The sequence below is a fragment of the Anastrepha obliqua genome, chromosome 1, assembly GCF_027943255.1.
Source record: "Anastrepha obliqua isolate idAnaObli1 chromosome 1, idAnaObli1_1.0, whole genome shotgun sequence".
Taxonomy (NCBI): Eukaryota; Metazoa; Arthropoda; class Insecta; order Diptera; family Tephritidae; genus Anastrepha; species Anastrepha obliqua.
The window spans coordinates 68,651,807-68,673,877 of NC_072892.1; the positions used below are offsets into that span (position 1 = coordinate 68,651,807).

The following is a 22,071-nucleotide window of genomic DNA, read 5'->3' on the forward strand; positions in this document are numbered from 1 at the left end:
AGTCTCCCTCGGAATGGAAACTGTATAAAGTAGTGCTAAGAATATAAAAGTCCGAAATTAGGAAGCCTAAGAGGGACTCTTGGAGCGTAGAGGGCTGCCATGAGTCTTCCAGATTTAGACGAGGACTCACGAGGAGTTCCGCTCTCTTTTGGTACTTAAGAGACAAATTGGGACTGAAGTTACTTCTCGACGCCCATTTTTCCAGCAGCACCGGCCTGGAAAGTATTTCAACCTGCATCCGGGACCGGGACTGGTTGCTAGATAAGCGCCGCTTGGCTTGGGCCATTGACTCCTTTGGACCCTTCAAGTCACCTGGTCCTGACAGCATCATTCCTGCGCAAATGCAGAAATCTGCGGAGGTATTATGCTGTTTTTTGAGCCCTATCTATGCGAGCTGCATAGCCAGGAGCTATATATAAAGATCATAGAGGACCGTGAGGGTTGTCTTTATACGCAAGGCAGGCAAGAGCTCATATCACTCCTAAGGACTTCAGGTCAATCATTCTCTCATCTTTCTTGCACATAAGAAGCGAAATTCCTCGGGGTCGGTTGTCACATGCACGCACATGATTATTGGAAAGGTAGATCGGTGGAATCTGCCCTGCATACAATTGTGAAAGAGATTGAGGAGTTTATTTTCTTTTTAAGAAGGAGCTTGCGGGGTCGGAACTGACCTTACAAGAATGTTTAGCGACAGAATAGTCGTGGTAGAGTGAGCGGCATCCCCATCCGCCGGCAGGTGAGGAGGGGCACTCCGCAAGGTGGTGTTCTCTCACCATTTCTCTGGGTTGTTGTTGTGAATGACTTGCTGGAGGAGCTGGCGAGAGGGGGCTGCAGGGTAATTGCCTATGCAGATGACGTGGCACTAATTGCTAGAGGAAAATTTGTGGATACTCGTACAATTTGATGCAGGGATATCTGAACGTAGTTTGTTAGATGGACAACGGATTCCGGCCTGTCGGTGAATCCTCTCAAAACGGAGCTCGTTCTATTTACGAGGGAATATAAAATACCCAGAGCTGAACTTCCCTCTCTAGGAGGCACTCCGCTGATGCTTTCCGACAAGGTGAAGTACCTAGACAGTAAGTTCCCATGGAAGCCCAATATTGAGGAAAGAGTGAGGAAGGCAACCATCACCTTGTATGGGTGCAATGACGCAATTGGCAAAAAATTTCGCCTAGAGTTGTTTTTTTGGCTATATAATATAGTGAATAAATATTTTATTAGAAAACAAATTCCAATAAGGTTATGTAATAAAAAAAGGATTACTTACTGATTTGGCTTCCTGATATGGTAAAGAATCATCCTGAAAGATGACACGTCCGTATAGGAAAAATGCTTTTCAATTAAAGGAATCAGATTTTTCTGTAATTGTAAATTGTTGATGAAGCTATGGTCCACCACGGACTGTGAGGCTAAGAAGAAGAAGATTTTTCTGTAAGACATGTTGGTATTTATGTGCGATCACATTTCCATCTATCAAGGTGAGTTTTCCTATACCATGATAGGAGAAGCATCGCCAAATCATCCAACTACTCCCCCTGCCTAACAGTTAGTTTGACACATTCCGTCTAACCTGAAAAGGTTAATTTTGGATCCGTCCGAAAACATTATTTTTCTTCAATTCTCTTTGATTCATGTTTTGTGCAGTTTAGCCCATAGAAGTTTTTGACGCATTTTAACTTTCAAAAGTGGCCTTTTGACGTGACGATGGGAATATAGTCGGATTTCTAGAAGATGCCGATATACAGTTCTACTCCATTTAATGGTTGAAATTCACTCCTTAGGTCTTCAGCTGTTTTGGAGCGGTCATGAAAGCTAATTCGTTTAATGGGTCATCCTTAAATATGGCCGTTTTTCGGTCGTCCAAAACCAGGTTTACCTTTCAAAGACCCGGTCTTTGCATATTTTTGAATTGCCGACAACAGTTTTGGCGAAACTTATTTTTTCACAAATTTTGCGTGTACAGACTTAATTTTTTAGATCGCGACGCCAAAATTGTGGTCTTATCAACTTCAGTCAATTTTGTATATTATTTTTCACACTTCCCATTTTATTTACAGCCGTTTACTTTAAAACTTACTTGTTTAATACAATTTGATTTACTAATATTACATTGACTTAAAGTCATTAAAATAAGTGCCCTATTATTTTTTTGTCGGTTACTGTAGGTAAATGTATATTCCGCTGTTTACATGCATATACAACATATATGTGTATAAATATAACTGCTTTTTGTTCTCTTTTAATGGCGATCCCTTCTCGGCTGGCAATAATAAGAGTAGGCGTTAAAAAGTTACTTAGCTTACCATGATTGCTGCCATATTGGAACCACGTGAATTGTACCTGGCCAGAAAATTGCACGCACACCATTCAATTAACTCAAATTCTCTAATTTCGTTGGATGCGAACCCATTAAAATTGATCGATTTTGCTATAGCTTCGATTTTCAGGGGTAGACTTCTTCTATCTTTGTAATTTTATATGGAATGCATGCATTCATTTTCAATAAATACAATCGGTACTACTTTATTATAATTATTGTAGGTATATTTCGTTTTTAGTATCGCACATTTCTTTTAATATTTAAATTGAAAAAGCAACAACAAAAAGTATTTTCATTAATTTTGCTGGTATTATTTAATATATCTAAATTATTAGTTAAGAACGGAACATCAACATTGCTAATAATTTTTAATTTTCTCCATACGTATATTCATACAATTTAATGTATAAATAATAGAGCAACGGTAATAACCAATTTAACGTGACCATTCTATTCCATTTAAATATTTTTAATTACTTCGATTTCTTTTACGGTCTATTAGGTCGGCTGTGGGCTCCAATTTTATACCATTTCTTATCATCTTTGTATGTATTAAGCGCTCTCTATAATTATTCATTACATTACAATAATTTGACTGCCGATGCACTTTAAACTATTTTATACAATATTAGTAAGTGTATATGCATTTAATGTATATGTATGTAGCTCCGATCATAGTTTAATTATGCCAACAACATCCACATCATCATTTCCACTACTGGTACATTTTTTAAGTATATATGTAGGTATGCATTATATTTTTAAATTTTTAGTTAATCTTATCTTACTGTATTTGTGTTAATTAAATCTTAATTTGGATCAGTTCATCTGACTTTAACTAGATAATGAAAGCAATGCATATCATCTAAAAAAAAAAAAATGTCAAAAAAGTTAAAAATTGAGAATTAAATAATTTTATTTCAAGTGGAACACTGTTTTTGTGTCTTGGTTTTTTTACATAATTTAAAGTTTGCAAAAAATATGCTTTGGGTCAAGTACGAAGGTTTATTGTTGGTATTTAAAGTTACGATCGCATGCATGTTCTTAATATGTATGTAAAGTTTTTAAATAGCATTCGTAGCTACACTTCTTGCAGTTATTTATCATTACCGTTATTTCGCCAAAATGCATTAACGTGTATGTTTTATATATAAAGTATTTTTGTATTAAAAGTTTTAGGCTGCGTAGCTAAAAACTCTTTAGTCCAAATCCACAGCGCTATCATCAAATCCAAAAACATTGCTTTGTTGCTGTTGCTGCTGGTTTTCAGTTTGACTAGAGCTACTACCTGCGCTTGCGGGTATTGGTTGCGGATCACTATTGCTACTGCCATGAGCATTATCATTTAAACCCACCCTTTCCATAGTTGTATCGTCCGATTGTGTTATCTCGGTCATACTGCTATCCATGACTCCGCCACCTGTCAAACCACCTTCGGTTGCATCTTCCCCATCGCTTAGAGATTTGCGGCAGATGGGGCATGTACCGTGCAAGTCTAACCACGGAACTATACAATTTTCATGGTAAATGTGTGTACAAGGGAGCCTTCGTACTATCTCGTTTAGACGAAAATCTTCCCAACATACTGAGCACTGAGTCTTGCGTTCCACGTCTTCGGAGGTTACGTGTACTTTGGGTATTTCATCAATTTTCTCCTTCGGCAAGGGTGGTGGTCCAGATGTTTCCATTTGATTAAGCAGTTGTGTTACTATTGTGTCGATACCTTCGCGACCCCACGCATAATCACCGGGATTGCCCATAAAAAACATTGGCGTATTTCCAAAGTAACCGTCATCGCCACCCGAAAGCGACTGTAGAAAATCAAGGAGAACGGTGTCTAAGCTTCCTAGATTCGGTGGATGCACTCGACCACCGCCAGGACCACCACTTCCACCGCTATTGCTGCCCGCATTTGTGCTGCCAGCCCCACTTCCTAAAAGCATGCTACTGCGTCTATTTGCTGGACCAATGGCAATTTCTATAGGTCCATTTCGTGACATTAACAACGTTTCAATTTCGCCTCGAATAACATCCAAATCAACTAGGCGATTTAGTCCAGGTGCATCGGTACTGCTATTACTGGGACCATCAGTTAGGCTAGATGTACTACTGCTGGCGCTCGTTGTACTAGGTAACGCTGGCAACTCCTCCACAAATCCACCAGAACAATGTGGGCAGGTGAAATCAGTATTTGGAATGTTTACTTCCATGCTACACATGTGGCAATAGAAACGGGTCGGAAGCGGCGGACGCTCATCAACAACGGCCTCAGCCATTCTGACTTGGTTTGAAATTTCAGCGGATTCACTGATAGGTGTACTGACGTCGACCACCGAAGCGGTTTCTGCGTTGTCTGGCTGTGTGGAGGTTGTTGTAGACTTCTGGTCGTCGCTAATTTTTGTATAATATACGGCAAATATGTCGAATCGATATTTAAATAAGTGCTATGTAAAATTTCGAATAAAACAAATGATTTCTTTTTCGACCTCTTTCTTTATGGATCGTTGCGTTATTTTCGTCCCGAATTGCGTTCAGTGTGCTCACTTCACGTTCCACCAACTTCTAGACGTCAGACAACGGCTGTCACAAAACTCAAGCGAATTTGTTGTTCCTTTGGATATGATGAAATTTAGCGATTTTTCTTTTTTACCACTAATGCTAGATTTTTATAAAATTTAAATTTTTCGATGTATGACACCGGCCGCTGAATTTGCAAAGTTTAATGAACGTTTTGAAATGTTATATATATTTCCTTTAAGACCATTTTTGAAGATATATAGCAGAGCTAAAGAACTGCTAAGATGGACCCATTGGGTTCCACTTAGGAAATGTTCGTAAAGACTTTATCGTAAGAAGGGGATTCGATAACAACAAGCATTGTTATCGACGTACAAAAATATGCGTTCCAATGACAGTCCGTTCTACGTTACCGGAACGACCCGGATTTATATCTGGCCATTTCACAATAGATCAGCTCTGGTCGCAGTGCGTAATGGCCTTCTAATAATAATAATATATCTGGCCAAGGACTGTCACTCCAGCAGCATTCCCAGTCCATGCTTGGGGAATGTTAATGCTGTTACAACAACAAGCACAACGTACAATAATAATAACAAGGAATACATTTTTTAATAGTAAAACAACAAAATTGTTTGCTGTTCTTTTCTTGTTTGCCGTGTTTTTTCAATATTACCTCGATATATTGATTTAAATATATTTGTGTATATCAATTAAACTAATTTTGAGTTTTAACTCAAAATTGAGGAAAATTTGCGAGGGAGTATTTATTGAAACGGACTGGCAACTTTGTTATTTTAACCTCTCATCATTTTGACTTTTTTAGTTTGACAGATAGAAACAAAAAGTCATCTTGTTCATTAAACGATATTTCATTGTCTTGTCCGAGATATTATTTAGTTTATACTTTTCGAAATAATCTAAAAGAAAACTAGCTTGCAAAATGTCGATTATGGCGTATAATGGTGGTTGTCTTGTCGCGATGCGCGGCAAGAACTGTGTGGCAATAGCAACTGATCACCGTTTTGGTGTGCAAGCGCAAACTATTAGTACAGACTTTGAGAAAGTATTTCAGGTCAATCCTCGCACATTTCTGGGACTTGTTGGTTTACAAACGGATATACTGACTGTGCACGATCGCATCATGTTCCGCAAGAAGTTATATGAGGATAGAGAAAACCGTGAAATGGCACCGGAACCTTTTTCCGCAATGATTTCTAATTTTTTGTATGAACATCGTTTCGGCCCATATTTTATCGAACCAGTTATTGCTGGTCTGCATCCGAAAACCTTAGAGCCTTTTATTTGCAACATGGATCTTATTGGTTGTCCAAATAAACCGGATGATTTCGTGGTTGCAGGAACTTGTTCGCAACAACTTTATGGTATGTGTGAAACGTTATGGAAGGAAGACCTAGAACCGGCAGAATTATCAGAGGTGATCTCGCAGGCTATGGTGAGCGCTTTCGATCGTGACGCTATCAGCGGCTGGGGTGCGAGTGTATATATTATTGAAAAGGATAAAATTACAAAAAAACAAATTAAAACACGTATGGATTAAAATGGAATTTAATTTTAACATTTATTGGAAATAAAATGTTTTATACCTTTAAAACTAAATACCAACTAATCTTGTTTTTTGCCGTTATGATTTAAGTAATATAAATAAAGTAAAATTTATATTATATATAATAAAATGCTCTAAACGTAAGCTCAAAAGCTTAAAAGAATGTTCGATCTCTTCCGATACTCAATATATTTATGAACTTGCAGGAAACTTAGCCTTGAGTCGAAAAGTGCAGATTATATATATTTAAACCTAAAACTAAGATGTATGATTGCATATAAGAAACAATTTATATCGAAATCTTGTTCTACATAGGTAGATTTCAATTAGTAAGGCATGTTGTTATTGTTGTATCAGCATAACCAATCTCCATACATACAGCTGTGTTCAAAAATATAGTGGTGCAGCGCCTCACAACATTCATATTCATTTTTCGACATGTTAAACAGTGTTAAATGAACACGTGATTATTTGTGTGATAAGAATAGGATGCAGGGAAGAGAATAGCGATTAAATCCCGTTAGTTTTGCATTGATTTGTGTAAGCTTTTGATGACTTTTGCGAAATCTCTCGGTCAGTGTCATTTACAGCCCGTCTAATTAAGCCAAATCTAAATGCCAGAAGTTCTAGAAAAGTACCCCTTTTGACTAGGAAGCATGTGGAAGGACGACTCAGTTTTGCAAATGCTCATCTGCTCTGGCCCGCAGAAAAGTGGCGAAACATATTGTGGATAGGCGAAAGCAAAATTGTTTTATTTGGTGGAACTGGCTCTTGGCAGTATCTACGACGTCCACCAAACACTGAATATAATCCTAAGTACACAAAGAAGACACTTAAGCATAGTGGACTAAGTATAATGATATGGGCTTGCTTTTCTTTCAATGGCGTTGGCCCTATCCATATGATAAATGGCATTATGGATAGACATGTTTATGTAGACATATTACAAAATATAATGCTACCTTATGCCAGTTGGGAAATGCTTATAAAATGGACATTTCAACAGGACAACGATCCGAAAAATACGAGCAAACTTGTGAAAGATTGGTTTGCGTCCGAAAAGATCGATCTTATGCTATGACCACCTCAGTCCCCAGATCTTAATCCGATCGAAAACTTATGGGGAGATGTTAAGCAGGTTATAGCAACTGCAAATGCTTCAAACAAAGCTTAGCTTTAGCAAGTGGTTCAGGAAACATGGTCTCAAATCCCCTAGAGGCGTTGTCAGGTCCTTATCGATTCCATGCCCTGCCATCATATGTGCTGCCTAACTTCTTAATTGTTAAGTTGATTGCGTTCGTAGAAATATTACACAAACATTTTTTTAAAAGTTCATCAATTGTTCAAACTAATTTAAAAAATTATTAGTTGTTCATAAAATATTTATATACAAGATAAAAAAAGAAAAATATATAGCTCAGTTTTACATAACTTGCAAGCGGTACTATTTACCAGTATAGAGCTGACTTTGTGGCACTGAACAATTACTCATTAGCCACATTCGATGACAGGTAGATATTTAAATAAATTTTTTTCAAAAAAATTTGGCGACAGATATTTTTTAAGATAAGTGACCCATTCGTGAATGAAATGAAAATACAAATACAGTGAAACCTCCCTTGGGCGGACACTCACCGTCGGCTGATTTTTGTCCGGCCAAGAGAGGTGTCCGGTTATGGGAGTGGGTAGCTATTTTGTAAAGTTTTGAATTTTTAACTAATTAAATGCTTACCAATTGCTCATTTAAATAAAATATATTCATTAGATTGCTCACACAAGATTTGTGTTTATTAATTCCAAAATTCATACACATGCATACATATCTCATATAAAGTAATAACAAAAATAAAAATAAATATTCCACTTAGAACAAAGCATTTTTGTTTGATTATTTAAAAAACTGGGAGATTGTCGATTGGCGTAAATTTTGTTGTTTATTTATAAGGAACATATTTTGCACATGGCTCTCTAATTGTTGCAGCAATTCAAAAGCGACCAGGTCTTCGCTGTAAAATCTTTTCAAATTTGAAATAGCCCCCAAAACAGTTTCGTTTGAATTAATTGGGTTAGCTTCTTCGTGAACGCTCACAGTATCAGTATCATCAATCGTTTCAAAACTTTCAGCCATTACAACGTCCAGCTCTAACTCAGAGCTCTCGGTCCATACATTATTATCAATTGCTACGAAGCCATCGCAACTTGAGTGACTAGACTCTCCAAGGGGTTTTGATATTTCCCAAATAGAAGCAATCGTTGCTAACGGCAAATCATCTTCGGGCTCGAATTCAGCTGGAACATTTTCATTTTTGTCAAAACCTGCTTTCTGGAAGCAATTTTTCACGGTTTCCGGTTGAACCTTCGCCCATGATTCTTTTATAAAATGTATTGCTTCTAAAACATTTATATTTTTGTTTGGCGAACCTGCCTCCATGCTAACCAAGATATTTTTTACTTGAAACTTTCGATAATGAATTTTAAAATTTTGGATAATTCCTTGATCCAAAGGTTGGCAAACTGATGTCGCGTTACTGGGAAGAAAAATTACCTTAACATTTTTCAAACTCATATCACGTGGATGAGATGCCGCATTGTCAAGAAATAATAGTACTTTTGTATTTTGCAACTCCATTTTTTTGTTAAAATCTGTCAACCACTGTGACATCACCTCACGGGTCATCCATACCTTCTTATTTGAATACCAATGTACTGGCAGTTTTTTAATATCAATTGATGCAAACGCTCTCGGCCGTGCAGCTTTCCCAATAACAAGTGGTGTTTCTTTCTCTCCTGCCATATTAACACAAAATAGGACAGTCAGACGCTCTTTCGAAAGTTTGCCTCCTCGACATTCCTCATTTTTTAGAGCCAACGTTTTGTTTGGCAAAGCTCTAAAGAAAAGGCCTGTCTCATCAGCGTTATAAATATCCCTGGGGCCATATCCAATTAGCATTGATGGTAGTTTTTCCAAAAATTGCTTGACATCTTGCATATCAACAGCAGCACTTTCACCACAAATGTACCGAAAAGTTATGTTATGTCTGGTTCGCCATTTTTGTAACCAGCCATTAGAGGCCACAAAATTATTGACACCCTGTCTTAAAGCGATATCTCTAGCCTTTTCCTGAATTATTGGCCCGGATATTAGAACATTTTGGCTTCGGGCCCTACAAAACCACTCGTAACACATCTCGTCAATTTTTTTTCCATCTACTTTCATAAATGACCTTTTGCTTTGATTGTTGTTTCCATCCATCCATTTCGCTCGGATATCTTCTTTATTTTTAACGATGAGCGCAGCCTGGGTTTTTCCAGTTTTGAGCCTTAAAACAGATAATATAAGGACTCTGTACATAATTAAGTCGATTTTATTTTTCATTGAAAACTGTTTTTACCTTCCGAATATAAATTAGAACGATGTTTTTTTTTTAATATAGTAAAACTTACCTTTTGGCTAATGCTCGTGCGGACATATTTTTTTCCTCACTAGCGATTATTATTTCAATTTTTTCTTTCAAACTCACATTCGACCGCGACATGGTTTTACGTCTTTTCACTTTCACACTTAACTGAGCAAACCAAACTAAGCATGCGCTTTAAAATTTTTTTCAACAAACACGGGATTCCCCTTTTTTTATTTACTCATATCGTATGTGTGTATACAACCACTACGACGTTTTTCAAAAGTCAGTATATATAATTGTAACGAACGTTTTGCATTATGTGTGTAAAGTTTTGCCCGCTTAAGGGGAGTTCGCGTCCGCTCAAGAGAGGTTTTTCTCTGATTTATTATGAAACGAAATCTCTTTGTCCGTTGACAAGAGGTTCGCGTCCGCTTAATAGAGGTTTTTAGTCTAATTTTATGACAAATCACTGTCCGCGTCCGGCCAAGAGAGTGTCCGGATAAGAGAGGGGCATTTGTTCTGAAAAATGCACTTAAAACTTGGTGCATGAAAAAATGTCCGGCCAAGGGAGGTGTCCGGTTATTAGAGGTGTCCGTTATGAGAGGTTTCTCTGTATTTATTACTGCAAATCAGATCGCTATCATATATGTAAATCCCAAAAGCTGTTTTGATTTTCTGAAGGATTAAAAATCAACGAGGCTGAAAGAACTTTTGTTGTGAGCATGGCGGAAGCTTAAGCTCGGTTGTTCTCCTACCATGCACGGTAATTACAAAAACTTACGAAAGAAACTTACTTACTTACAGAAACTGAACTGCGGAGGTTTATGAAATTCCTTGAAAGTTTATTGAAACGTTAGAAATTTAAAAACAACCGAACTGGTATTTTTAAATTCTTTGTTTAAACATGTCCTGTTTTGAATCTGCTTCTAATTAGTCGAATCAGTTGTTGCAAGTTTAAAACCGAAAACATTTAAAACTAATGTCTACAGAATGGATTTCATTTCATTCCTTTATTAAGTCTATGATTATAAAACCTTACAGACTAGATATACAGAAAGTTTTTAACACTAAATACAAAGTTTTTCTTATGAATAAGATGAAATAAGATCGCAATCTCAGTATCTACCTGATAACATTCTCAATAATATTTGGTGAAAACTGCAAATTTGCTAACCACAGAGAAGCGATAACATAATTTTTGTTATCAGATTTAAATCGATTTAGTTGAACCCAATTTCCAACGGTCAATAACAACTTCAAGGTAGGGGGAAAGATTGAAAAAAAGAGAGAGTAAACACCACATTATGACATCAATATCCACAGAATCACTAACAAAATTAGATTTGAAAACGTCCGCAAAACAATTTACTGTGTCAGAGAAATTATCGGAGCGCTTATCAAAAAGTCATACAGGTTGGAATATTTGAGCACCCTTTCAAGGACCGAATGTACTTCCATTAAGCCTTAAGCTTTGGGCTTTGCCTTCAGATTATCTTCGTCATAGAGTAATTTAGCAAGTACTTTCCCTTAAAAATGTATTAGGTTATTAGTGGACTTGTAGATTAAAATATTTGTTTCTTTTATTTTTCAACTTTTTTGGACTTTTTGTAAACCACGGTAATTTATGCAGCTGAAGCAGATTGCAGTTTAAAACCTAAAGAATATTCAATAAAAAAGCATTCCTTATTTATATTTATAGCATTAGATAGAAAAATATAATTCCAATTTATTTCTAAAATGATTGAGTTAAAATTTGTGTTACTGAAATGAAAAGATTAGTACAGGTGGAGAGGGAATCACACAATTGAAGAAATAAAGGGAGGGAGGTTATCATACTTGCAGATGACAAATTTATATTCTTATAATTAAAATAATTAGTCCTCGTCAACAAGCATGAAATCAATAATATCACCAATCTTATTAGCAAATTAGTTAATTTGGGTTACATTAATACTAAAACAATTATTTCATAGGAACACCTTACATTGGACCGAGTTAAGACATGATTTCCTTAGCAAGTTAGACCATACAATTCTGTTCAAATTGAAATCTACCTTATACAAAAAACCAAAAAAAAATATGGCAGTTAATGCGGGAGATGAAATAATTCAAGTTGTGGGATACTGATATTAGCACGACTGGAAAATTGGAACCCATCTCACGGGCAGTCCTTTTCTGAGATGCCGAGAAGTAGAAAAGTACAATATGATAGTTTATCTTATATATTTTTTTGAAAGCATGATTTTTTAATTTAATTTTTATCTATCTTTAGCTACTAACTCTAATATATCTTCTATTTATCTTGCCATTGAACACTTTTCAACGCCATTTGCAGAGCAGCTTCCTTTGTCTTTGCGCCACCTATGAATCCTGTTGAGTGAACAAAAATCAAGTCGGGTATGTCCGCCACTTTCGATAACTCTTCATCTCGCAAACCACGCCAAGGGAGCGGTAGGAACTTTCTGCCTAAGAAACTGGCGGGTGAAACGGGGACGCCTGCAACTCGCCAGCTATGCTCGTTTTCCGAAAATAATACAAGTTTTGGGATACCTTCAACGTTGTATTCCTTTTCTAGGTCAAATAAATGTACCTTCCATGGACAAAAACGTTCCAGTACTAAAATTTCACCAGTTTCGTAAACAGATGTAGCTTGCTCTAAGGCTTTTCGAACATACTCTCTACCCCTGATCCATGAGCCGGCCATGGCCAAAACATTGTCTACGAACTCTTTGCCAACCAACTCTAGAGCTTGTTCAAATAGTTTTTGTTCGGTTTCGTTACATCGCACATCTTCCCAGGACGGATTTAGCCTCTGAACACGTGATGACAGATGTGTCGATATTCTATATAGAGGCTCACCTACATTTTCGTACATGGGCACTCCATTATCAATAGCATCTATTTCACTAATAAAATTTCGATATATCTGTATGAAGCTTAATTTTAAATTTTTAGGTGATAATGCTGCCTCTTTATGCTTTTGAAGAATACTTTCTATTATCCGCTCACCATAATGGACATAAATAAGGCCAGCACTGCTGAGTCTGTAATAAGTAAAATAATTTTTTATATAAAACTTGGTAATTATATCTGCCTACCTAATTTTATATTCGTCTCCCAGTTCTGGACGCAATGAACTGAACGTTTCTTCAAAACTTTTTTGATGGTGGTCGTACAACTTTTGTTGGTGATCGAATTCCCCGCCAACATCGACAATTATATCACATTTTTCATGTAAGGCTTTATCATCCCGGCTTCTAAAAATAGTGGCATTTTCATATTCCGGTAGCTGCTTAAGCATAAAACATGCCAGTACTTCATCACAATGGAATGTGCCGCTGTGGGTCCCAATTACTGGAGTACTACTACGAATGCGCTTAGGAGCACTATCAGTCAGTGCCGAATCGGTGATAGAAGCCATTCTGTTGAAAACTGGGAATGCCGGTTTCTGCCTACAAAGCTGAGGATCTTAATAAATGGTTAATATAAGATAAATTAATAATTGAAATAATTCACCTTTATTCCACACACGTTTTGCCGCAGAATACCACAAGCAACACGTGAAGCGAATAGATGTCATTTTTATAAATAGCGTTGCCAAGTAAACAAAGATAAAGCACGTAAAAGATAGCAGCCTCAGGGAAATTAAGAGAGTTAGTTTATTTTAAATTTCTTAGTAGAGCGAGGATACAAAACGAAAATCAAGAAAAAAAGCTTTATTTTAAACAAATGTAGCAAAAGTTTAAATAAAAAGAATCGTATTTCATTTAATTTTTGCAATATTATGGTAAAACTCAAAAAATATTATAATGATTGTTATACAGGGTCCAGCACTAAAAAGTAAAAAATGTTTGAAAAGAATACAAAATTAAGAATCAATTTACTTTTCCTCGATATGACCACCTTTCGCCTTGACCATGGCCTTGAGACGGTCCAGAAACGAATCGCAAGCTGCCCGAATGTGACTTGCAGGTTGCTGTTGTTGTTTTAACAGTAATAGAAACCCCGCCAGTGTACGGATATATCACCGGTCGTCTTCGTCTGGCCCATCTAAAGGTAGCTTCAGGAAACATGCTGTTTTGACGGGTTGGGTCCAGAGGGAGAGGCGTGTTAGATGAGTAGGTTTTAGGGGGCATGTGAAAAGGTGGTTAGTGTCGTGCGGGGTATCTTCACACGCCGTATATATGTTTGGTATGTCGGGGTCAATTCTGCATAAGTATCCAGAACGTAGTTGTGCCAGTGTTACACGTGTCTCACGGGGAAGCTGGAACTCTTCATCTGCAATAGGTGGTGGTTGGTCTCCGATTACGGCATTCACAAGGCGGGAGCTTAAGAAGGTGGTGACGGTCTCCCACTGAATGTCGTTTATTGGCTGTCTAAATACTGGCTGGTCCAGTAGATTTCTGTCAGTTTTGCCCTGGATCTCGTCGGCATAGTTTAAAAGGTGTCTCCTGACGTGCCTAGGAGGCGGCTCTGGCTCAAGCAGGTGTCTGCAAGGGTGAAACCTACGGTAGCACCCCATTAGGAACTGCTTGCTGATCAGTTTATTGTGCTCCATTACAGGGAGCATTTATGCCTCATTGTGAAGGTGTTGAATAGGGGACATCAGGAGGCAACCGGCCGCTGTCCGAATGCATTCGAATGGCAGTATTTTGGCATGTCTGTAGCTTTATCCACCGCGTGCCACTAGTACCAGGCGACCTGACAGGCGCAGTATAGTTTAGAACCGACCGAGCAATTGCCTTAAATGTCGATAGCAACAGTTCTTTGTCTTGCCCCAAGTGCTGCCGGCAAGCGACTTGAGGACCTTGTTGCGATTTTTGACCTTAGTGGCAATTGCGGTTGTATGCGCTGAGAAGGAGAGAAAACTGTCAAAGGTCACACCCAAAATTTTGGGATTGTTTACTGTCGGAATTGGTGTGTCATCGACTTTTACACTGAGGGACAGTTTGGTCTCCATTGTCCAGGTGGTAAAGAGGGTCGCCGTGGATTTAGCGGGGGAAAGTTGGAGATTCCTCGCAGTGAAAAAGCGAGAAAGGTCGGTGAGGTAGCTGTTTACTTTCGAGCACAGACCATCGATGTCATTGCCCGACGCCATTATCGTGCAGTCGTCAGCGTATGAGACCAGGGGGACTCCCTCTGGTGGTTGGGGGAGCTTCGGGATGTAGAAATTGAACAGCAAGAGTGAAAGAACACCACCCTGCGGTACAACTTGCTTAATCTTCCTCTGCTTTGATATTTGGTCTCGAAAAATCACTGACGAGTGACGACCGCTGAGGTAGTTTGCGGACCTCCTCTTCAGCCCTGGCGGGAGTGTCGACTGATAAATATTATCTAGTAGCGTGGAATGGCTGACTGTATCGAAAGCTATCTTCAGGTCCAACGCTACTAGGACAGTCCTCTCGTAGGGGCGGTTTTGGTTAAGCCCGCGGTTTATCTGGGCGTTTATGGTGGTAAGTGCAGTGGTGGTGCCATGCACTCGTCAGAAGCCGTGCTGATGTGGGGCTGGAGCCAGGTGTTTCGTGAAGAGTGGGAGTAGGAGGGCTTCAAGTGTCTTCACTACTGGGGAAAGGAGAGTTATCCGACGATAAGATTCCCCTTGGTTGGCGAGTTTCCCAGGTTTCAGTAGTGGGACCACTCTCTCTGCGTTCCACTTGTCAGGGATGATGAGAGTGGCCAAGGACAAATTGAAAATCTTTGTGAGAAATCCTACTCCCAATGGTGCTTCAGGTGCTTCAACATCAGCGCGTTCAGTCCGTCAGGGCCAATGACTTTTGATTATTTTGAGTTGTTGATGGCCCCCTGCATCTCATCACAGGAGAAAGCAAGTGGCGCACTGTCGTTCGCTAGTTTATGCATCCTTCTGAAGGCACGACGCTTGGCCCTGTCGACCGGAGGATACAGTATAAAAAGTCGCCTAAAATGGCTCGCGCATCTCTTCGGGTCCGACGAAGTGCAATCGTTGAAGGTGATAGCCACCTTGTCGTTGTGCTTCGTCGGGTTCGACAGGGACCAAACGGTGGACCAGAGCTTACTCACCTATCTCGTCGACCTTGCTCGTGAGTCCGTTGCAGTTATATTAAAGAAGCTTAAAGCTTCTTGGTAAGTTAGTAGTAACTCGGGGGGTGAGGGACACGTGGGATTGCCTACGTTGGGCCTGCTGTGCATTCCGCTGTAGTTGTTGTGGCCTGATGGTGGTGGGGGCCGCGCCTCGGGGGCGATTGCGGGTGCAGAGCTCTGCAGCAGGGGGCAACATAGTCAGGTGTCCAATCACGGACTTTGTCCAAAGACTTTGTGCAATCACAGTTAAAGAGAAACCGAGATAAGCAATCACCAAACAAACTCGAACTCTCAAATAATAACAAAAAAACAAAAGAACAAAATGAAAAGCTCTACACAAACAACTCTACAACGAAATTAAAATCCAACCGAAAGAAACAACACATTATACAAAAATAATAGACTTACTAAAACAAAAAAAAAAAAAAATTTTATACATTTAGACTGAAAGAGCAACAAGGGTTTAGAGTAATTTTACGACAGATGCATCACTCGACTCCTATCGAAGACATAAAAAATTAACTTTTTGAACTAGGTCATGAAACAACAAATATTCACAACGTACAAATTAAAAACGCTTCGGGAATAAAACAACCTCTGTCACTATTTTTAATTGAACTAAAATTAAACGAAAACAATAAAGACATATACAGTATAACTCATCTACTTCACTGTAAAATTAGTTTTGAGCCACCGCGTCAAAAAAGAACAATTCCTCAAAAAACTATTGTATGGTAGGTCCAGTCTGCGTTAAGGGGTAACACAACTGTAGAAATTCCAAAAAATTGATTTTTTTTTTATAAGCTTAAAAAATTCTTTGAACCTTTTAAAATACAGAACAAAAAGTTTTATACGTTACCGAAGTTTATTTCATAAATATTTTAAGCTTTTAACCAAGCGTTAGTGACTGCTACCTAACGACTTCTCCAAATTTCCAAACTTTAAACGCGTTTTTCTCAAAACACGTTTTCTGAAACTGGCACGCAGCATAACTCAAACAATTTTAAATATTTTTAATCAGGTTTTTCACTACGTCTGTATAATAACCTTCTTAAGAGCAGAGCGTAGGGGATTTTCGATAGATTAATTTAAACGATTGTTATAATTATTTAAGTGCCGTTTTTTTTAGTCCAAAATAGAGTTTTTTCCTTCAAATGCTTGCTAATTGCACAAAAATAAATATTTTTTAAATCCCCTACGTGTTTCTCCAGCTATTCTTATCTAGATTAAGAAAAAAAATGTTTGTTTGTTCCAGATTAAAATTTGCACCCTCTGTGCTGCGTGCCGCGGAGCTCCTTCAAGAGAAACCACATTACAAAAATGTCTCCAATGCCGCCATTTTGTAAAATTTTTCGATCAAACTTTGTAGTTTTGTATTTTAGTATATAAGTAATATAATAACTTCCCAAATCAGAGTGATTGTTTCCCCTTTCCTTCTATACAAAAAAATTCTTTAAAAATCGTGTTTATTTTACGCGTGTACAGTGGTGTTGCCCCTTAAATGTGCTGGCAAACACAAGACAAATATGTGTAAAATTAAGAACAAAGCGGAAACAGACCAAATTAAATGTGCTCATTGTGGCGAAAAACATACAGCTAATTATAGAGGCTGCGAAATCTACAAAAAACTCCAAATATAAAGATATCCGACACTACGCAAAAAAGAAATTCAAACTTTTGTAAATATACCCAATTACAACATACACTACACTAATCACCCACGGAGGAACCGCAATAATCATCAAAAAATCAATTAAATATGTACTACGAACTTGATGGTTACAGAAAAATCAACATACAGGCAACGACAATTTCAATAAATATCTCAAATGGATCAATAACAATATCACCAGTATACTGTCCACCAAAATTCAATAATACAAAAGATCAATATCTGGACTATTTAAACGGGCTAGGAAGTCGATATATCGCTGGAGGTGACTACAATGCAAAAAATTCTATTTGGCGATCAAGATTAACAACTTCGAAGGGCCGAAAAGTTTTAGACGCTATAAGAGAAAATAATGGATACTTCATAAGCACCGGAGAGCCGACATACGGGCCTACAGATATCAAAAAACAACCAGATTTAATTGATTTATGTATTGTTAAAAATATTCCCCAAGCCAATCTCACCATTAAGTCATGTTTGGAGCTATCATCGGATCATTCACCACTTCTAATGACAATTATTGGAACTCTGCACCAACAAACTTTTAGAGGATTATATAATAATAAAACAGACTGGAATTATTTTCGACAAAATGTGGAAGCACAATTGACTTTAAATATTTCATTAAAAACGGTAAACGAAATTACCTTTTTTCAACTATTCCATAATCAAAGCCCTCACCTTTTCGACACTAAATATAAAAATTCAACAAAAAGAGTCTATTCCAATACATATCAAACAAAAATTTCAACAAAAAGGGAAACTCCGTAAAAAGTGGCAAACTACTAAACATCCTGAAGATAAAGCAAAACTTAACGATTCAACAACTAAATTAAAAACATTATTAAAAAAACACCAAGATAAAAAGCTTGAGAATTACATACATAACTTGGGCGCCACGGCAGTTAACGATTATTCTCTATGGAAAGCAACTAAAAACTTAGTCAAAGCAGTTCCATATAAACCTCCCATCAAACCTCCCATCAAAACACAACATTGGGCAAATACCAATAAAGAGAAGGAAAACACACTAGCTGAACACTTTAAAACAATATTCTCAAACGAAAAAAACAATCAACACATTGAACAAAATGTAAATACGAGTAACCCAGAAAAGATAATGAAAATGACAACCTCAGCAAAAATCAGATATCATTTGAAAAATCTGAACAGTAAAAAAGCATGATCTAATAATGATCTAATAAATGGTAAAATACTAAAAGAACTACCTGATGGAGCAATTACATATATACGACAAATATTTAACAGCATATTACGGACACAATGCTTCCCACGCCTCTGGAAAGTTGCACAAATAAGGGCAATCCCCAAGCCAGGTAAAAATGCATCAGAAACGACATCATATCGCCCTATCAGTTCTTGCCCATTCTTTGTTCTGTTCTGTTTGAAAAAATACTCTTTGCCAGATTAGACAAAATTCTGATAGAAAAAAATATAATACCAAGCCATCAATTTGGATTTAGACGACAGCATTCAACTGTGCAACAAGTCCACAGAGTTATAAACAAAATATTAAATGATATGGAAAATAAAAGGTTCTGCATAGCTGTCTACCTGGATATTGCAAAAGATTTTGACAGGGTGTTGCATAAAGTACTACTGCATAAGCTCAGCCAAATATTACCACGGAATCACTTCACCATTCTCGAAAGTTATCTGGAAAACCGACATTTTTTTATAAAGTTCGAAGACGAATGCTCAAGCATGATGCAAATGACAGCAGGTGTACCCCAAGGTAGTGTCCTAGGGCCTCTATTGTACCTGATATTTACAGCAGATATACCGATCCCAACAACAAAATTGCATGATAGCCACATTCGCGGATGACAAGGTATCATCGGATAAAATAGAAAAAAAGCGACGGACACTCTTCAACAAACAATAAATGACACTGTATCATAGCTCGATAATTACGGAATAGAAGTCAACAAGTAATACAGTATAATTCCTCTTAACCGGCTTCGCATTAACCGGTCGACGGATTAACCGGCCTGTTTACAACAGTCGAGCGCAATGCAATATTTTCCAAGAAATTCACCGACGAGGCGATGCGGCTGGGATTCCCCCGATATTACGGGGAGATCGCGGCGAAGTAAACTATAAACGATGTTAGATAGGATTTTGTCGTTTTGATCAATTTGGTTTGTTTTTGCTATGGGTACGGACATAACATAGTTCTTTCCTTAACAATGAGTGCAAAGCGCAAACGAATTGTGGTTTCGATGGGTACACGTTTAAAAGTGCTAAGGCGGATTGATAATGGTGAATCCGTAGCGAAAATATGTGCAGAATTTAATGTTGGAAAAAGCACTGTAAATGACTGGCGAAGAGATAGGCGTTCCATTGAGGAGTTTTGCTCGAAAATGGAATCTGATAGAAATCAGGGTAGCCGTTGTACGAGAAAAAAACCGATTTGCGAGGTCGTCGATGAAGCTTTGTGGATCTGGTTTCTTCAGGAACGTCGAAGAGGTACACCGATTTTGAAAGAAAAAGCTTTGGCTATCCACCAGAAGATTAATATTGGAGGTGACTTTTTGGCAAGTGATGGTTGGCTTAATCGATGGAAGAAGCGACACGGAATTCATTTCGCATATGTAAGTGGAGAAAAAATGTCTGCTGATACTTCTGGTGCGACAGAATTCAAGACTAAGTTTGGTGAAATGGTTAAAACAGAGGAATTATCTCCAGAACAAGTCTATATATGGACGAGACCGGGCTAAACATTAAAATGTTACCAGAAACAACTTTTCTAGGCAGTCATGAACAGTCTGCCTCTGGCTTCAAAAAGAACAAAGAACGTATTACAGTGGCGGTTTGTTCGAATGCAGCAGGGACTCATAAAATTCCTCTTTTCGTTATTGGCAAGTCTGCTAAACCACGGGCATTCAAAAACTTGAATCCATCTTCCCTTCCGGTTTATTATAAGTCACAAAAATCAGCGTGGATGAATTCAGACTTGTTTAAAGAGTGGTTTAATTTGGAGTTTGTTCCAAAAGTTAAAAAAACATTTAAAAAGTGTAAACTTGCCTATTAAAGCAATTCTTGTGTTAGATAATGCTCCAACCCATCCTCATGACCGCGCTGTAGATGACATAAAATTAGTTTATCTTCCTCCTAATGTGACAAGCTTAGTGCAACCAATGGACCAAGGAGTGATCGAAAGCTTAAAAAGACGATACAGGCGTAAACTTGTTTCTGAAATTCTGCAACATTCGGAGAGTGAAGACAAAGGTCTTTTAGAAGTCATCAAAAAGGTCAATATCAAGGACGTTATCTCTATGTTAGCTACAGCATTTCAAGAAATGCCCTCTTCAACGTTTGTTAAGTCTTGGAGAAAACTTTGGCCAGATGTTGAGAATCTAATTGTGATCTCGAATATTACAGGGACTGAAGAAGAAGAAAACAAATCTACTTTACAAGACCTTCAAAAGTTATCGGGTAACGAATAATTACAGGCAGAAGATGTGGAAAATTGGATGATAAACTGTGACGAACACCCTGAAAATGAATTTTTGAATGGTGACGAAATCATAGATTTAGCAAACAAAGAACAAGAGGAAGTGGATGAGAGTAGTGACGTTGAAGAGGAGAAAACAGTTTCTCATGAAGAAGCCAAAAATGTGATGGAAATTGCATTGAAATACATTGAGCAGCAACATGAGTTAACAGCATTAGACGTTTTGGTGATTAGAAAATGGAGGGATGTCGCATTCAGAAATTCACTGAAGGATAAATTTGATCTGATAATTTTTTTTAGACGGAAAACTAAAAGTTTAGGGGGCGACGCAAGAGAAATAATCAAATTGGTAAATAATGGACACCCTAATACACATATGTATGAAATTTGAAATAAAGTGCTTCATGGCGTAGGCCCCGAGATTTCCTGATCGCTGTAGTAGAATGGTAAGCAAAGTCATTATCGTTCTTTTGTCGCAAGACTGTCATAATCCAAAAAAATATGCATTTTTTAAATAATCGTGCAGAAAAGGCTAATGGCGTTATCTATTAACTGTATCTCATTAGATGTGTTTTTATTTTGGGTTTTCAGATTAAGACATTAGGCCGTACCGAAAAACAGAACGTAGGGTCGTCTCTTTCCACTTTTTGTCATAACATCCGCATTTATAGTCAGATCTTAAAGTATTATGTATCGATATTTTAGCCTTGAGAATAAATTTTTTCTTATTCCAAAGTTCATTTCCCTCAAGTACCCCGTCCTAGTACTTCCCACCAAATCTCTGATTACCCTAATGTACCTCCATAATGCCAGTTAAATAAAGCTTGCTAAAAATTATTAAAGTTTTATTAAGTAAGTTTTTCGATTTGAAGCAGTTTTGATTTTGCTTTTTGTCGAACGTAGAGGACGACTTTTTATATTTCTCGTCATATCCGCGGCATTTATCGTCAGATCTTAAATTGTATCGATGTTTTTGTATCAAGGAGACATTTTTTTGTGCAGTAAAAAAATTTAAAATAAAAAAGAAATTTTTAAAACACAAATCTATTT

The 22,071-nt window shown here is 37.6% G+C and overlaps 3 protein-coding genes across 4 annotated transcripts; 1 reads left to right on the forward strand and 2 right to left on the reverse strand.

Moving 5' to 3' along the window:
* Window positions 1–2,615: 2,615 nt before the first annotated feature.
* LOC129252204 (E3 ubiquitin-protein ligase Iruka) lies at window positions 2,616–5,142 on the reverse strand. Its single transcript, XM_054890910.1, has one exon. The coding sequence runs from the start codon at window positions 4,600–4,602 to the stop codon at window positions 3,526–3,528; it is 1,077 nt and encodes a 358-aa protein (XP_054746885.1). The 5' UTR covers window positions 4,603–5,142; the 3' UTR covers window positions 2,616–3,525.
* Window positions 5,143–5,684: 542 nt separating this feature from the next.
* Window positions 5,685–6,463, forward strand: LOC129248231 (proteasome subunit beta type-3). Its single transcript, XM_054887702.1, has one exon. It carries the CDS (start codon window positions 5,787–5,789, stop codon window positions 6,402–6,404), a length of 618 nt encoding a protein of 205 aa, XP_054743677.1. The 5' UTR covers window positions 5,685–5,786; the 3' UTR covers window positions 6,405–6,463.
* A 4,332-nt stretch (window positions 6,464–10,795) lies between these two features.
* LOC129253326 (MYG1 protein) lies at window positions 10,796–13,426 on the reverse strand. 2 transcript variants are annotated; one of them, XM_054891640.1, is made up of 3 exons: window positions 13,328–13,426; window positions 12,910–13,279; window positions 10,796–12,855 (listed from the first exon to the last, which is right to left on the reverse strand). In XM_054891640.1, exons 1-3 carry the CDS (start codon window positions 13,389–13,391, stop codon window positions 12,105–12,107), a joined length of 1,185 nt encoding a protein of 394 aa, XP_054747615.1. In that variant the 5' UTR covers window positions 13,392–13,426; the 3' UTR covers window positions 10,796–12,104. The 2 variants fall into 2 exon arrangements, with proteins under 2 accessions (XP_054747615.1, XP_054747616.1); XM_054891641.1 differs by having other exon boundaries at window positions 12,910–13,271; window positions 13,328–13,411.
* Between the last annotated feature and the right edge of the window lie 8,645 nt (window positions 13,427–22,071).

Bases quoted from the DNA above. Each gene is read 5' to 3' on its own strand.
- LOC129252204 (XM_054890910.1), bottom strand. From the start codon at position 4,602: ATGGCTGAGGCCGTTGTTGATGAGCGTCCGCCGCTTCCGACCCGTTTC.
- LOC129248231 (XM_054887702.1), top strand. From the start codon at position 5,787: ATGTCGATTATGGCGTATAATGGTGGTTGTCTTGTCGCGATGCGCGGC.
- LOC129253326 (XM_054891640.1), bottom strand. From the start codon at position 13,391: ATGACATCTATTCGCTTCACGTGTTGCTTGTGGTATTCTGCGGCAAAA. The intron at 13,280-13,327 runs GTGAATTATTTC...CCATTTATTAAG, and splicing joins AAAACGTGTGTGGAATAAAG to ATCCTCAGCTTTGTAGGCAG. The intron at 12,856-12,909 runs GTAGGCAGATAT...TACTTATTACAG, and splicing joins GGAGACGAATATAAAATTAG to ACTCAGCAGTGCTGGCCTTA.